General features: G+C 36.9%; 2 protein-coding genes across 3 annotated transcripts; both read right to left on the reverse strand.

Annotated features, from left to right (window-relative positions):
• Positions 1 to 22: 22 nt before the first annotated feature.
• Positions 23 to 8,348, reverse strand: LOC121506268 (ICOS ligand-like). 2 transcript variants are annotated; one of them, XM_041781991.1, is made up of 4 exons: positions 8,214 to 8,348; positions 3,528 to 3,577; positions 2,957 to 3,280; positions 23 to 808 (listed from the first exon to the last, which is right to left on the reverse strand). In XM_041781991.1, exons 1-4 carry the CDS (start codon positions 8,273 to 8,275, stop codon positions 681 to 683), a joined length of 564 nt encoding a protein of 187 aa, XP_041637925.1. In that variant the 5' UTR covers positions 8,276 to 8,348; the 3' UTR covers positions 23 to 680. The 2 variants fall into 2 exon arrangements, with proteins under 2 accessions (XP_041637925.1, XP_041637924.1); XM_041781990.1 differs by having other exon boundaries at positions 8,196 to 8,330.
• A 973-nt stretch (positions 8,349 to 9,321) lies between these two features.
• Positions 9,322 to 17,379, reverse strand: LOC121506271 (mid1-interacting protein 1-B-like). Its single transcript, XM_041781994.1, has 2 exons — positions 17,241 to 17,379; positions 9,322 to 12,260 (listed from the first exon to the last, which is right to left on the reverse strand). The coding sequence occupies exon 2, from the start codon at positions 12,065 to 12,067 to the stop codon at positions 11,639 to 11,641; it is 429 nt and encodes a 142-aa protein (XP_041637928.1). The 5' UTR covers positions 12,068 to 12,260; positions 17,241 to 17,379; the 3' UTR covers positions 9,322 to 11,638.
• Between the last annotated feature and the right edge of the window lie 212 nt (positions 17,380 to 17,591).

The following is a 17,591-nucleotide window of genomic DNA, read 5'->3' on the forward strand; positions in this document are numbered from 1 at the left end:
TAAATGAGTAAAAGATAAGATGGAATATTAACATTTCTTTTTATTTTATCCTTCAACAACTTCACTCCATTTCCCATAATTCATCAGAGCTTAGAGCAGATGTACTTCAGCAGGATAGGGACATGGCGGCTTCTTCATATTTCCCGGCTCTTAAAAGTCAGCTGTTATGTTGAGCTAAAGCTTATAGCAGACTCTGCAGCTTATACTGATAAGAGGCTAATATATAGACTTAATGGGAGAGTTATTGATTATATTTAGAGTTTCAGGCAAACTCCTGTGTGTTGACTGATCTGCACAAATGTATTGTCAATATTTGGAGAGGCTGGAGGAATCGGTGAAAAGTGAGAAATTGCCTGATATTGGTGGTCTAGCTCGTCTTCTTTTATTGTTTTGATATCAGCCAGGTTTAATATGGTTAGATGTTTTTATGGAATCAAATCAAAGTTTATTATCCTCTTACAAAAACGGGTTATTTCTTTAAAAAAATATATAAATAATGAAAACATAAACATTTCTAAATAGACATGGAGTCTTTCCACTTAGCAAGACAATATTCAGTGATGTTTTTGGTTTTATCCTGATAGAGGGAGTGCAGTTAGCTTATTAGTGTAACTATTTAAACATTCAGAGCAGCAGTGCTGGAAATAAATAAAACACTAGTATAAACACACACTTCTGTTTCAGGGAAGAGCGCTGAGAATCAGACAGAGACAGACAGGAAGTAGAGTCCTGAGGAAGCATGTTGATGTTGCCACAGCGCCACCTGCTGCTCCTGGAGATGTACTGTCTGCTGCCCCCACACGCCGCTCTGCAACAACAACAACAGAGATCATCAACTTCTCACGTCAAGAGAGTCTTCCTGTTGAGACGCCTGAGCCGTCACCCCTCAGGAACGTCCAAATATGGGCAGACACCCAGAGGTCATATCCAATGTGTGTGGAGATGATGGAGGCGTGTTTTAAATGTAGACCTTTTCTCTGGTCATGTTTTTGACCCAAATATCAAGTGTTGGTCCAAACTGCACAAACATGTTGGCAACATTTAGAAAATGAGATGGAACAGGTGATAAACCTTTAGTTTTCACTAGTTCAGCCCATTTTCCAAATGTTGCCAACATATTTATGCAAAATATAAAGGTGTATGGTTGAAATTGCATAGATAAGTTGGCAATATTTAAAAAATGATATAAGGTGGTGAGAAACACATTTTTTTACCAGTTCCACTCAATTTTCCAAATGTTTTCAACATCTTTCTGCATTTAAGACATTTTCTGTGGCCATGTTTTTAACCAAATATGGAGTGTGTGGTCCAAATTGCACAAACATGTTGGCAACATTTTGAAAAAGTAGGAAAAAACAGTGATAAACACTCAACATTTGGGAATTTTACTCACATTTTCCAAAGTTGCCAACATGTTACTGCAATAAACACACCTTCTGTGGTCATGTCTTTCACCAAAATATAGAGTGTGTGTTCTTAAATGTACAAACATGTTGGCAACATTTAGAAAAGGAGATGGAACAGGTGATAAACCTTTAGTTTTTACTAGTTCAGCCTATTTTCCAAATGTTGCCAACACATCTCTGCAATTTTGACTTTTTCTGTGTTGACCAAAATATAAAGGTGTATGGTTGAAATTGCATAGATAAGTTGGCAATATTTAAAAAATTATTTAATGTGGTGAGAAACACATTTTTTAACAGTTCCACTCAATTTGACTAATTTTTCAACATCTTTCTCCAATGAAGACACTTTCTGCGGTCATGTTTCTAACCAGATATAGAGTGTGTGGCCCAAATTGTACAAACATGTTGGCAACATTTAGAAAAGGAGATGGAACTGGTGGTAAACCTTCAGTTTTTACTAGTTCCACCCATATTGCTGAAATGTTGCCATTTCTGCAATTTTGAAATTCCTGTGGTCATGTTTGTTTTTTTTTTTTTAGGATTTATTTTTGGGCCTTTATTAGACGGAGGAGGACAGCGGACAGAGTCAGAAACAGGGTCAAGACTGGGGAGAGACATGTGGTAAAGGGCCTCAGGCTGGATTCGAACCCGGGCCGCCCACGTACATGGGGAGCACCTAAAACCACTAGGCCACCTGCTCCCCTGTGGTCATGTTTTGGACCAAAATATAAAGGTGTATGGTCTAAACTGCATAAATAAGTTGGCAATATTTACAATACAGGTTTAGGTGGTGACAAACCCTAAATTTTTACCAGTTCCACTCAATTTTACAAATGTTTTCAACATCTTTCTGAAATTAAGGCATTTTCTGTGGTCATGTTTTTCACCAAAACATACAGTATTTGGTCCAAATTGTACAAACATGTTGGCAACATTTAGAAAAGTGGGTGGGACTGTTGAGAAAACTTCATTGGTTTAGTTAGTTCCATCTTTTTTTCCAAATGGTGCCAACATGTTTCTGCGTTTTTTTTTTCATTTGTGTGTGGACATATTTCTGACCAACATAGAGAGTGTGTGGTCTCATTTGCAGAAACATGTTGGCAACCTTTAAAAAGTGGGTGGAACTGTGGAGAAAAACATTCTTTTCCAGAGGTTACCAGAGATATCCTGGGTCAGGGTTCAGGTCATGGGTACTTTCTCTAGGTGTCTGCAGGGACTGACCTGACGTGAGGACCAGTCAGGGTTCAGGTCTTGATATGGGTACTTTCTCTAGAGTACAGGTGTCTGCAGAGTGGACTGACCTGACACGGTGAGGACCAGTCAGGGTTCAGGTCTTGATATGGGTACTTTCTCTAGAGTACAGGTGTCTGCAGAGTGGACTGACCTGACACGGTGAGGACCAGTCAGGGTTCAGGTCTTGATATGGGTACTTTCTCTAGAGTACAGGTGTCTGCAGAGTGGACTGACCTGACACGGTGAGGACCAGTCAGGGTTCAGGTCTTGATATGGGTACTTTCTCTAGAGTACAGGTGTCTGCAGAGTGGACTGACCTGACACGGTGAGGACCAGCTTCTGGATGAAGTCCACCTTGATGATGTGACACTCGTAGGAGCTGCTGTCGTCCAGCTGTAGGTTCGTCATCTGGATGGAGAAGTTCCCTCGGCCGTACTCGGACTCAAAGCTGGTCACGCGGTTTTTATATTTATTATTCTGGCCCGTCAGGTCGGGCTTCTTTTTGATGATTTCCAGCACCACGCTGTTGTTGTTGTCTCTCCAGAAGACGTCGGCGGTGTCTGGGACCAGCCCTTTGTCGTAAACACAAGGCAGCAGGACCGAGTCTCCGACCTGGGCCTTGATCCGCTCCTGGCCGCTCACTGAGGACAGGGAAACATCATCTCCTTCAGAGTCTGTTAGCAGTTAGGAAACACTCAGAGAAAAAACAGCTGTGTTTGTTCTACAGGGCCAATAATGGAACTGCTAGAATCATCTAAGAACAACCATCCTGGTCCACCTCTGAGGACTAGTCCACAGGTAGGCAGGTATTACTGCAGAGGCAGGTGGACCTTTAGTTTACACCCTAACAGCACTTTAGTGAATACGGCCCTTCTGTCACAAACTGACCTGTGATCACGCTGAAAACCAAAATGCTGAGCAGAAGGATTTCTGTGAACCTGTCATAACATCATCTTTAAAGGACAGAGGATGGAATCCAGGTCTTTAGATAATCATTTCATAACATCATCTTTAAAGGCAGAGGATGGAATGTTTTATAAATTTTGATAACATCTTTAAAGACAGAAGATGGAATGTTAGATAAGCTTTCATAACATCATCTTTAAAGACAGAGGATGGAATGTTAGATAAGCTTTCATAACATCATCTTTAAAGGCAGAGGATGGAATGTTAGATAAGCTTTCATAACATCATCTTTAAAGACAGAGGATGGAATGTTAGATAAGCTTTCATAACATCATCTTTAAAGGCAGAGGATGGAATGTTAGATAAGCTTTCATAACATCATCTTTAAAGGCAGAGGATGGAATGTTAGATAAGCTTTCATAACATCATCTTTAAAGGCAGAGGATGGAATGTTTAATGAGCTTTCATAACATCATCTTTAAAGACAGAGGATGGAATGTTAGATAAGCTTTCATAACATCATCTTTAAAGGCAGAGGATGGAATGTTTAATGAGCTTTGATAACATCATCTTTAAAGACAGAGGATGGAATGTTTAATGAGCTTTCATAACATCATCTTTAAAGACAGAGGATGGAATGTTAGATAAGCTTTCATAACATCATCTTTAAAGGCAGAGGATGGAATGTTTAATGAGCTTTGATAACATCATCCTTACAGACAGAGGGTGGAATGTTTAATGAGTTTTGATAACATCATCTTTAAAGGCAGAGGATGGAATGTTTAATGAGTTTTGATAACATCATCTTTAAAGGCAGAGGATGGAATGTTTAATGAGCTTTCATAACATCTTTAAAGGCAGAGGATGGAATGTTTAATGAGCTTTGATAACATCATCTTTAAAGACAGAGGATGGAATGTTTAATGAGCTTTGATAACATCATCTTTAAAGACAGAGGATGGAATGTTTAATGAGCTTTGATAACATCATCTTTAAAGACAGAGGATGGAATGTTTAATGAGCTTTGATAACATCATCTTTAAAGACAGAGGATGGAATGTTTAATGAGCTTTGATAACATCATCTTTAAAGACAGAGGATGGAATGTTTAATGAGCTTTGATAACATCATCTTTAAAGGCAGAGGATGGAATGTTAGATAAGCTTTCATAACATCATCTTTAAAGGCAGAGGATGGAATGTTTAATGAGCTTTGATAACATCATCTTTAAAGACAGAGGGTGGAATGTTTAATGAGTTTTGATAACATCATCTTTAAAGGCAGAGGATGGAATGTTTAATGAGTTTTGATAACATCATCTTTAAAGGCAGAGGATGGAATGTTTAATGAGCTTTGATAACATCATCTTTAAAGACAGAGGGTGGAATGTTTAATGAGCTTTGATAACATCATCTTTAAAGACAGAGGATGGAATGTTTAATGAGCTTTCATAACATCATCTTTAAAGACAGAGGGTGGAATGTTTAATGAGCTTTGATAACATCATCTTTAAAGACAGAGGATGGAATGTTTAATGAGCTTTGATAACATCATCTTTAAAGACAGAGGATGGAATGTTTAATGAGCTTTGATAACATCATCTTTAAAGACAGAGGATGGAATGTTTAATGAGCTTTGATAACATCATCTTTAAAGACAGAGGGTGGAATGTTTAATGAGCTTTGATAACATCATCTTTAAAGACAGAGGATGGAATGTTTAATGAGCTTTCATAACATCATCTTTAAAGACAGAGGGTGGAATGTTTAATGAGCTTTGATAACATCATCTTTAAAGACAGAGGATGGAATGTTTAATGAGCTTTGATAACATCATCTTTAAAGACAGAGGATGGAATGTTTTAAAATCTTTGATGACATCATCTTTAAAGACAGAGGATGGAATGTTTAAAATCTTTGATGACATCATCTTTAAAGACAGAGGATGGAATGTTTTAAAATCTTTGATGACATCATCTTTAAAGACAGAGGATGGAATGTTTTAAAATCTTTGATGACATCATCTTTAAAGACAGAGGATGGAATGTTTAAAATCTTTGATGACATCATCTTTAAAGACAGAGGATGGAATGTTTAAAATCTTTGATGACATCATCTTTAAAGACAGAGGATGGAATGTTTAAAATCTTTGATGACATCATCTTTAAAGACAGAGGATGGAATGTTTAATGAGTTTTGATAACATCATCTTTAAAGGCAGAGGATGGAATGTTTAATGAGTTTTGATAACATCATCTTTAAAGGCAGAGGATGGAATGTTTAATGAGCTTTCATAACATCTTTAAAGGCAGAGGATGGAATGTTTAATGAGCTTTGATAACATCATCTTTAAAGACAGAGGGTGGAATGTTTAATGAGCTTTGATAACATCATCTTTAAAGACAGAGGATGGAATGTTTAATGAGCTTTCATAACATCATCTTTAAAGACAGAGGATGGAATGTTTAATGAGCTTTGATAACATCATCTTTAAAGACAGAGGATGGAATGTTTAATGAGCTTTGATAACATCATCTTTAAAGACAGAGGATGGAATGTTTAATGAGCTTTGATAACATCATCTTTAAAGACAGAGGATGGAATGTTTAATGAGCTTTCATAACATCATCTTTAAAGACAGAGGGTGGAATGTTTAATGAGCTTTGATAACATCATCTTTAAAGACAGAGGATGGAATGTTTAATGAGCTTTGATAACATCATCTTTAAAGACAGAGGGTGGAATGTTTAATGAGCTTTGATAACATCATCTTTAAAGACAGAGGATGGAATGTTTAATGAGCTTTGATAACATCATCTTTAAAGACAGAGGATGGAATGTTTAATGAGCTTTGATAACATCATCTTTAAAGACAGAGGATGGAATGTTTAATGAGCTTTCATAACATCATCTTTAAAGACAGAGGATGGAATGTTTAATGAGCTTTCATAACATCATCTTTAAAGACAGAGGATGGAATGTTTAATGAGCTTTCATAACATCATCTTTAAAGACAGAGGATGGAATGTTTAATGAGCTTTGATAACATCATCTATAAAGACAGAGGATGGAATGTTTAATGAGCTTTGATAACATCATCTTTAAAGACAGAGGATGGAATGTTTAATGAGCTTTGATAACATCATCTTTAAAGACAGAGGATGGAATGTTTAATGAGCTTTGATAACATCATCTTTAAAGACAGAGGATGGAATGTTTAAAATCTTTGATGACATCATCTTTAAAGACAGAGGATGGAATGTTTAATGATCTTTGATGACATCATCTTTAAAGACAGAGGATGGAATGTTTAATGATCTTTGATGACATCATCTTTAAAGACAGAGGATGGAATGTTTAATGATCTTTGATGACATCAACTATAAAGACAGAGGATGGAATGTTTAATGAGCTTTGATAACATCATCTTTAAAGACAGAGGATGGAATGTTTAATGAGCTTTGATAACATCATCTTTAAAGACAGAGGATGGAATGTTTAATGAGCTTTCATAACATCATCTTTAAAGACAGAGGATGGAATGTTTAATGAGCTTTGATAACATCTTTAAAGCAGATGATTTAATGTTTTATAAATTTTGATGTCATTTTTAAAGGCAAAGGATGGAATATTTTACAATATTTGACATCACAAAGTGATGTTGAGGCCTTTTCCATCATGTTTTTGTAGTTTAGACATGATCTTTGGCCGTGTTTTTAAACTATATATATGAAGAATGGCCTAAATTGTAAATTGCAATAAGAAAATTGGATGGAACTGGTAATAAATTTTTAGTTTTAGCCAGCTCCACCCAGTCTTCTGAATGCTTTCTTGCAGTTTAAACATTTTCTAGGTTCTGTTTCTAACCAGACTAGAGTTCATGGTCTCAACTACACAAACATGTTGACAACTTTGGGAAAAGCGGGTTGAACTGGACCCAAAGTTTCCAGTGAAGGAGAGTCATCATGGGGGCTAGACTGCTGGTATAGTGACAGAGAGATGGAGTTTTCTGAATTTTCTATCATTTGTTTGTTCTGGTTGGAAAAAGGACCCTGGTTCTACATACTTAGGGCTGAGTTGTAATGCTCTTCTCAGAGCTGATAGAGGATAACTAAACCCAGCCCAGTCATATTTCCTCCTCACTATTAAAGCAGACAGGATAAGGGCTGATTCTGCTGAAATAGAAGAGCTTACAACAGTTTACAGGCTGAATTAGACATTATCACAGGGACGGCTCAACATGAATATCACAGTTATCTCTGAAATTTAACTTTCACCATATTTTAGGTAAGCTTCTGGTGGCTCTACTGGACTAAAACTGAAGTAAAAACCAGATTACACCCACTGACACCGTCTTTAAGTTTAATACAGTGGCCTAAAAGCCTACAGGTAAAATTAACAACTTTAAAGTGAGGCAGCCATGTTTGTTATAAATCCTCTTTGTTGTGTTTAAAGCCTCTGCCTAAACAACCACAGCAGCTAGCTGTTCACTGAGAAGTCTGAGGTGTGGACACACAGGGTTCATGGATTATGGACCAGAAAAGAGGAACAGACGGCCTAACGGGGAAACAGTGACCAGCTTCCTCTCCTGACTCCGTTGTTCTCTAATGCTAATGCTAATGCTAACTATCCGTTAGCGTTAAATACACACCGAATACCGTTAACTGACCTCGTTAACGCGCACATGGCACCGATGAACACCGACATGGAAGCGAAACAGAAAGAATTCATCGCATTTTAATAATTTTATCTTCATCTCCCCGTCTTCTTCTCTTCCTTCCGGTAGACCAAGGCAGCATCGGTGTAACGCCGCCATCTCGCGGTCACCGCCTGTAGCTCAGGGGTTTTCAGTGTGTGGTCTCTGGACCCCCACCCACAAAAATGATTCAAGTTGAAAAAAACAGCATTTCAAACATTTGGAAATGTCCTTAAACATCTGCCCTTCCCTCTTATTCAGTTAAAATGCCATTAAATACCCTTTTTCATTTTTTTGGGCCATTTTACAACCTCTTTTAGCCTCTTTCCCCAAGTTTTTCCACTTTTATCCCGTTTTGCCTTTTTGCCAATTTAAGGTACCTTTCATTTTTAAATATCTTTTTTTTCCAATATTTTTGCGACATCTTTTTGCCACTTTTTCCCAAATTTGCCACTTTTATCCCATTTTTTGACCTTTTTGCCCATTCAGACTACCCATTGCCATTACATACCACTTGTTTCCTCTTTTTCTGCTCATTTTTTCCACTCTTGACTGCTTTTTGCCTATTTAAGTCACTTTCCACTCATTTTTTTGTCACTTCTCACAAATTTTTGCTTCTTTCTGACAATTTTTTCGCTTTTACTCCCCATTTTTTGCTGCTTTTTGACCATTTTTGCCACCTTTAAGCTGTTTTCATTGCTACTGCGAGCTGTTTTTGCCTCTTTTACCTCTTAGATTGTGGCTGTTGCAAAGGTATGTTCAATAACGTGGCTCTCTGGTTGAGCACCACTGCTCTATAGCATAGTCCCTATAGTAACCATAAGTTTATCCATTTAGCTCCATGCACAGCAGAGGTTCGCTAAGCAAATCACCTTTTTCTGGTTTATGGTTCCTCCCCTGAAGCTCTGTGGCGCCCCCCAGGGGAGGCCCGCCTCACACTCTGAAAACCACTGGTCTAGAACAGTCACTGTACCACAGGCACTGAGCAGAGTACATACAAGTCCCATTCCTGCCCACCAGAGGCCTTCATACCCACATGAGTGTCCCTGCACCCAGCCAATAAAGACAAACAGCCCAAAGCTGTCATGAAAAGCTTTATTAGCCAAGCTGGACGTTAAATAGAAAAATGCATAGCTCTGTAGAGTAACAACAGTATTTCACACAAACAGCCTCTGTTTTACAGAAATGTTCATCGACCATGAAGAAACTTCCTTTTTTAGATTCATCGCACTTTAAATTAAAATTTAAATAAACTTCAAGCATTCCAAAATTCAAGTGTTTTAAGTTTGGGGAGAAATGTAGATGATCTGACAGCCAGGATAATCCAGATTAAGTTAGGAACTGTTTTACTGTTATTGGACATGAAGCAGCCAATCAGAAGGGGTTCAGCTGGACCGACCCTCCGGTGCTTTCTTCTCAGGATGGTGAAACTACGGGACCTTATTTCCTACGGTTCAGTTTGTGCGTCAGTATTCAAGCAGAGATTAGACTACAGAAACGCCCCGTGTGTTTGTTTGCATAGTTTTAAAGGAGGACAGACGGAGGGAAACCAACAGAAGTACAGTCAGAAAGTACAGTCAGAGAAACAGCCGCAGTCTGATTTTAACTCTCCTGACTCCCTCTGAGAGAGACAGGAGAGTTTGATCAAAGTGTTTCTGCACATTTACACTCATTGACCTGCTCTTATTGGAGCTATTTCAATCCTTCTCTGAGATCTTAGACCTGGAGTTTCATTAGTTATCATTAGGTGGTGCCTTCAGGGACAGTCCGTCACTTCAGTTTTCACTCATAGTTACCAGTGACTCAGACGGTACCACGTAAAGCTTCATATTGCCCTTTTTGTCAACTTTAGTCAATGTTTTATGATTTTATGGCTGATTTTGCTGCTCCAGTCTAAATTTGTAGAAATTATTTTCTTGTTTTCATTTATTTCAGTTTTAATGACCCAGGTCTTTAACGCCGTGTCCTGCCAGATATTCTACTCTGCTCTTTACATTACAGTTTTCCATGCCAAAACAAAAACAAAAACAAAAACAACAACTTCTAGCTCTTTTATTCTGAAGGTGGAGAAACAGAAGAGTGGCGCTTTATTCTGAAAAGCCTTTAACGAGCCTGTGAGCTCAACAGTTCCCCGTTTAGTCAGAGTTTTTCCAACACAGACAGGGAAAGCTCCTCTAGCTCCGCTTTGTAAAAGGCAAGGATGGAACGTTTGACAAGCTTTGATGACATCACCCTCAAAGGCAGAGGATGGAATGTTGGTGAAGCTGGGGATGCTGGGGGCTTTTCCCCTCCACATTTGCCACATAGGCCGTGGTTGGCAAGTTTAGGAAACGTGGGTGGAACTGGTGAATCCTGAAGGTTTCTCACCAGTTCCATTCACTTTTCCCAAAGTTGCCAACCTGTTTGTGCAATTTAGACTATTTTTTCTCTATTTTGGTCAAAACATGACCAAAGTGAACACTGAAATTGCAAAAAAACAAAAGATTGCCAATATTTGGAGAAGTTGGTGGAACTGGTGAAGCGTACAGGTTTCTCACAGTTCTACCCACTTTTCCTAAAGTTGCCAACCTGTTTGTGCAATTCAGACTATTCTCTCTCTATTTTGGTCAAAAACATGAGCAAAATGATCACTGAAATTGCAAAAAAAAAAGGTTGCCAACATTTGGAGAAGTTGGTGGAACTGTTGAAACCAAAAGGTTTTTCACCAGTTCTACCTATGTTTCCTAAAGTTGCCAACCTGTTTGCACAATTTGGACCATGCTCTCTTCATTCTAGGTAAAACGTTTACAAAAAAATGTACAAGTTGCTGAAATACGTTGGTAACATTAGGAAAAGTGTGTAGAACTGGTGAAGACTGTTGACATGTTTGTCTTTTTAGCCTGATGTTGCTGTACATGTTAACAATCAAAGGCATGGAATGTTTTCATCTCAAGGATGACATCATCAAAGACATAGGACAGAATGTTGGTGAAGCTGGGGATGTTGGTGGCTTTCCCCCTCTGTTTTTGCCAAATAGTCAGCCATAGTTGGCAACTTTTGGAAAAGTGTCGGTGCCTAACGAGGTCTGGGAGCTAGGAAAGTGAAAGATTTAGAGAACTGTCACTCCTGGTGCCTTGTCATCTTCCTCTCTCCTTCTTCCTCGCTCCCATGCTTACATAAGTGACAGAGAGGACATCAGGAACCAGGTGAGGGGGTAAAACTGGCATACTGTCTTGCACTGTTTAGCACTACACCTCTCATTCTATCACAGGAATCATGACTGACTTGGTGACGTGTGCTGTCAGGACACGGCGTTAGAATACTCAGAGATGATTGGCCCTTTAAGCAGCAGTTAGCGCTGTTGTTAGAGTGTTCTTAATGAGCAGTAAACATGAAATCAGACGTGTCTATGAGCGTGGTCAGTTCCTGCAGCCGATCTCCTCCTTGTAGCGGGTGGTCAGCGTGTCGGCTTTGCGCGTCAGTTTGGACAGAACCGTGTGGAGTCCGTTCAGGTGGAAGTGGAACTGTTTCTCCAGGTCGTCCTCCAGCCTCACCTCGGCCACGCCAGCCTTCTCTTTCCGCCGCTCGTCGCCCTGTAGGACGCCCCACTCGATGTCGTTGCGAATGGACTTGAGCAGCATGTACGAGCTGTACATGTCGCCGTCCTGGTGGAGGTAAGCAGGGCCGTTGGTGGGCGCCTTCACACCCTCGCCGTCGTCCAGCGGCACGTCTCGCAGCAGGCTGGGCACCATCACCGTTTGGTCCATGTTGTTGACGGCGCCGATGAAGCGGTTCATGGCATTGAAGAGCGAGTTCTTCTGATTGTAGGACTCTGATATCTGCATCATGGCGAGCTGAGGCCAGGCGAGTGACACAGTCCGGGGCCAAACTTAGCCTGCTAAAGCTCCTTAGAGGATTAACGTGCAGCCTGATCCCAGGTCAGTGGTTTACCTGAGAGCTGGACTGGGGCCGACAGGTGGGCTCACCTCATGGATCACCGAGTCAGGTTTACTCTGACTTCACCCTCAATGTTCAAAGAAGCTAAAATAAAACCAGAGAGGAAGACAGGTGAGGAAGAGGTTAACTAGAGAGAAGAAGAAGACAGGAAATGATTTCAATTAGCAGATTAGCTCTGATTTCTTTGGCACTGAGTTCAATACTGATTCTGACTTTGATCTCAGAAATCTACATTTAATTTTAGAAATCTGACTTTGATCTCAGAATTCTGACTTTGATCTCAGAATTTTGACTTTAACCCATTAAAGCCTGAAAACAAACATTATATCCAGAAAATTCTAATTTTTGAAACTGAAATGTTTATTTCACTTTCTGCTGAAATCCCAAAAAATCCAAATTTCCATAAATTTAACATATATATTTGTTGTATCTCATTTATACATTAGGTATTTTTGGTAATTGATAATCCACCCGAGGGCATTGTTATCATTTATCAGATTGTATTCAGAAGTTCTTTTAAGTAATTTATTGATCAAATTGATGAGATAGAGGTATCATAAAAGTATGTATCAAATATGATAAAACAGGCTGTAAGGGGTTAATCTTAGAAATCTGACTTTAATTCTGACAGAATTCTGACTTTGATCTCTGAATTCTGACTTTGATCTCAGAATTCTGACTTTGATCTCAGAATTCTGACTTTGATATTAGAATTCTGACTTTAATTTCAGAATTCTGACTTTAATCTCTGAATTCTGACTTTGATTTCAGAATTCTGACTTTGATCTGAGAATTCTGACTTTGACCTTAGAATTCTGACTTTGACTTTAATCTCAGAATTCTGACTTTGATATTAGAATTCTGACTTTAATTTCAGAATTCTGACTTTAATCTCTGAATTCTGACTTTGATCTGAGAATTCTGACTATGATCTCAGAATTCTGACTTTGATTTCAGAATTCTGACTATGATCTCAGAATTCTCACTTTGACCTTAGAATTCTGACTTTGACTTTAATCTCAGAATTCTGACTTTGATATTAGAATTCTGACTTTAATTTCAGAATTCTGACTTTAATCTCTGAATTCTGACTTTGATCTGAGAATTCTGACTTTGATCAGAGAATTCTGACTTTGATTTCAGAATTCTGACTTTGATCTCAGAATTCTGACTTTGACCTTAGAATTCTGACTTTGACTTTAATCTCAGAATTCTGACTTTGATATTAGAATTCTGACTTTAATTTCAGAATTCTGACTTTAATCTCTGAATTCTGACTTTGATCTGAGAATTCTGACTTTGATCAGAGAATTCTGACTTTGATTTCATAATCCTGACTTTGATCTCATAATCCTGACTCTGATCTTAGAATTCTGACTTTGATCTCAGAATTCTGATGGTGATCTCAGAATTCTGACTTTGATCTCAGAATTCTGACTTTGATCTTAGAGTTCTGACTTTGATCTTAGAATTCTGATGGTGATCTCAGAATTCTGACTTTGATCTCAGAATTCTGACTTTGATCTTAGAGTTCTGACTTTGATCTTAGAATTCTGACTTTGATCTGAGAATTCTGAATTTGATCTTAGAATTCTGACTTTGATCTCAGAATTCTGACTCTGATCACAGATCAGACTGCCCTGAATTTTTGAAGTCAGGCTTGCCACTCCAATTAAAAAGAAAGTCATCCTTATTTTTTCACTGGCACCTACCTTTTTCTGTTCCTTCTACTGTTTAAAGATGAAATGTTAATACTCTTTTTGTTGAAAACAAAAAGTATAGTTTCTATAACAGCATTTGTCAAAACAGAGAGAATCTTCTTTGATTAATATGTTGAGCACTTAAGAAAATAAAATATGTCCAAAGTCAACTGAAACTCCTCATGGACATGAATACACAGTTATACAGATATATCTATATAAATATAGAAGACGAACATGAATACACAGTTATACAGATATATCTAAATAAATATAGAGGACGAACATGAATGCACAGTTATACAGATATATCTATATAAATGTAGAGGACGAACATGAATACACAGTTATACAGATATATCTATATAAATATAGAAGACGAACATGAATACACAGTTATACAGATATATCTAAATAAATATAGAGGACGAACATGAATGCACAGTTATACAGATATATCTATATAAATATAGAAGACGAACATGAATACACAGTTATACAGATATATCTATATAAATGTAGAGGACGAACATGAATACACAGTTATACAGATATATCTATATAAATATAGAAGACGAACATGAATACACAGTTATACAGATATATCTATTTATCCATCTATATAAATATAAATAAATGTAGAGGACTAACATGAATACACAGTTATACAGATATATCTATATAAATATAGAGGATGAACATGAATACACAGTTATACAGATATATCTATATAAATGTAGAGGACTAACATGAATACACAGTTATACAGATATATCTATATAAATGTAGAGGACTAACATGAATACACAGTTATACAGATATATCTATATAAATGTAGAGGACTAACATGAATACACAGTTATACAGATATATCTATATAAATGTAGAGGACTAACATGAATACACAGTTATACAGATATATATATATAAATGTAGAGGACTAACATGAATACACAGTTATACAGATATATCTATATAAATGTAGAGGACTAACATGAATACACAGTTATACAGATATATCTATATAAATGTAGAGGACTAACATGAATACACAGTTATACAGATATATCTATATAAATGTAGAGGATGAACATGAATACACAGTTATACAGATATATCTATATAAATGTAGAGGATGAACATGAATACACAGTTATACAGATATATCTATATAAATGTAGAGGACTAACATGAATACACAGTTATACAGATATATCTATATAAATGTAGAGGACTAACATGAATACACAGTTATACAGATATATCTATATAAATGTAGAGGATGAACATGAATACACAGTTATACAGATATATCTATATAAATGTAGAGGACTAACATGAATACACAGTTATACAGATATATCTATATAAATGTAGAGGATGAACATGAATACACAGTTATACAGATATATCTATATAAATGTAGAGGACTAACATGAATACACAGTTATACAGATATATCTATATAAATGTAGAGGACTAACATGAATACACAGTTATACAGATATATCTATATAAATGTAGAGGACGAACATGAATACACAGTTATACAGATATATCTATATAAATGTAGAGGACTAACATGAATACACAGTTATACAGATATATCTATATAAATGTAGAGGACTAACATGAATACACAGTTATACAGATATATCTATATAAATGTAGAGGATGAACATGAATACACAGTTATACAGATATATCTATATAAATGTAGAGGACTAACATGAATACACAGTTATACAGATATATCTATATAAATGTAGAGGACTAACATGAATACACAGTTATACAGATATATCTATATAAATGTAGAGGATGAACATGAATACACAGTTATACAGATATATCTATATAAATGTAGAGGATGAACATGAATACACAGTTATACAGATATATCTATATAAATGTAGAGGACTAACATGAATACACAGTTATACAGATATATCTATATAAATGTAGAGGACGAACATGAATACACAGTTATACAGATATATCTATATAAATGTAGAGGATGAACATGAATACACAGTTATACAGATATATCTATATAAATGTAGAGGACTAACATGAATACACAGTTATACAGATATATCTATATAAATGTAGAGGACTAACATGAATACACAGTTATACAGATATATCTATATAAATGTAGAGGATGAACATGAATACACAGTTATACAGATATATCTATATAAATGTAGAGGACTAACATGAATACACAGTTATACAGATATATCTATATAAATGTAGAGGATGAACATGAATACACAGTTATACAGATATATCTATATAAATGTAGAGGACTAACATGAATACACAGTTATACAGATATATCTATATAAATGTAGAGGACTAACATGAATACACAGTTATACAGATATATCTATATAAATGTAGAGGAACATGAATACACAGTTATACAGATATATCTATATAAATGTAGAGGATGAACATGAATACACAGTTATACAGATATATCTATATAAATGTAGAGGACTAACATGAATACACAGTTATACAGATATATCTATATAAATGTAGAGGATGAACATGAATACACAGTTATACAGATATATCTATATAAATGTAGAGGATGAACATGAATACACAGTTATACAGATATATCTATATAAATGTAGAGGACTAACATGAATACACAGTTATACAGATATATCTATATAAATGTAGAGGATGAACATGAATACACAGTTATACAGATATATCTATATAAATGTAGAGGATGAACATGAATACACAGTTATACAGATATATCTATATAAATGTAGAGGACTAACATGAATACACAGTTATACAGATATATCTATATAAATGTAGAGGATGAACATGAATACACAGTTATACAGATATATCTATATAAATGTAGAGGGGATGAATACACAGTTATACAGATATATCTATATAAATGTAGAGGACTAACATGAATACACAGTTATACAGATATATCTATATAAATGTAGAGGACTAACATGAATACACAGTTATACAGATATATCTATATAAATGTAGAGGATGAACATGAATACACAGTTATACAGATATATATATCTATCCATCTATATAAATGTATATAAATATAAACAAATGTAGAGGACGGAACCAGGAAGCAGCTTCTCTGGTAGCATCAGCATGCTAATACTTTAGCAGGCTAGTATTAGCAGGTAACTGTGTAGTTTAGGAGCTAATTAATAAACAGAGACAGAATGAGGAAGTTAGGAGTCAGTGCTGCTGATTAGCCTTACAGCTAACGTTAGCATGCCCGGGTAGCGGCTTACTCCCGGTGCCGTTAGCTCTCATTACCGGTCAGACAAACGGAGACAGAAGCCCCCGTCCTCACCGTATGTCCGCGGATGTTCCTCGGTGAGTGACCCGCTGGTTCCTCCCGGTTATCTCCCGGTTATCTCCCCGGTTTGACAGCTAGTTCTTCTGTCAGGGAGCAGCAGGATGAGAGAGGCAGGGCACGGATTATCAGGAAAGAGCGAACCTCTGGAGACAGCCAATCACGGAGCGGGAAAGCATGTGACGTCAAGTACAACGTTGTACTGGATCACTGCCGTTTAACGGAGTGATACGTCTAAACGGGCGCCATCTTGGAGGGGTATGAGTGCAGCTAAGGAGGTCTGTTCACTATAAAACAGTCACAGATCTGTGAAATGAGATCCAGTCTCAGGTTTGTTTTGCCAGACTT

The sequence above is a fragment of the Cheilinus undulatus genome, linkage group 24 (assembly GCF_018320785.1).
Source record: "Cheilinus undulatus linkage group 24, ASM1832078v1, whole genome shotgun sequence".
NCBI lineage: Eukaryota > Metazoa > Chordata > Actinopteri > Labriformes > Labridae > Cheilinus > Cheilinus undulatus.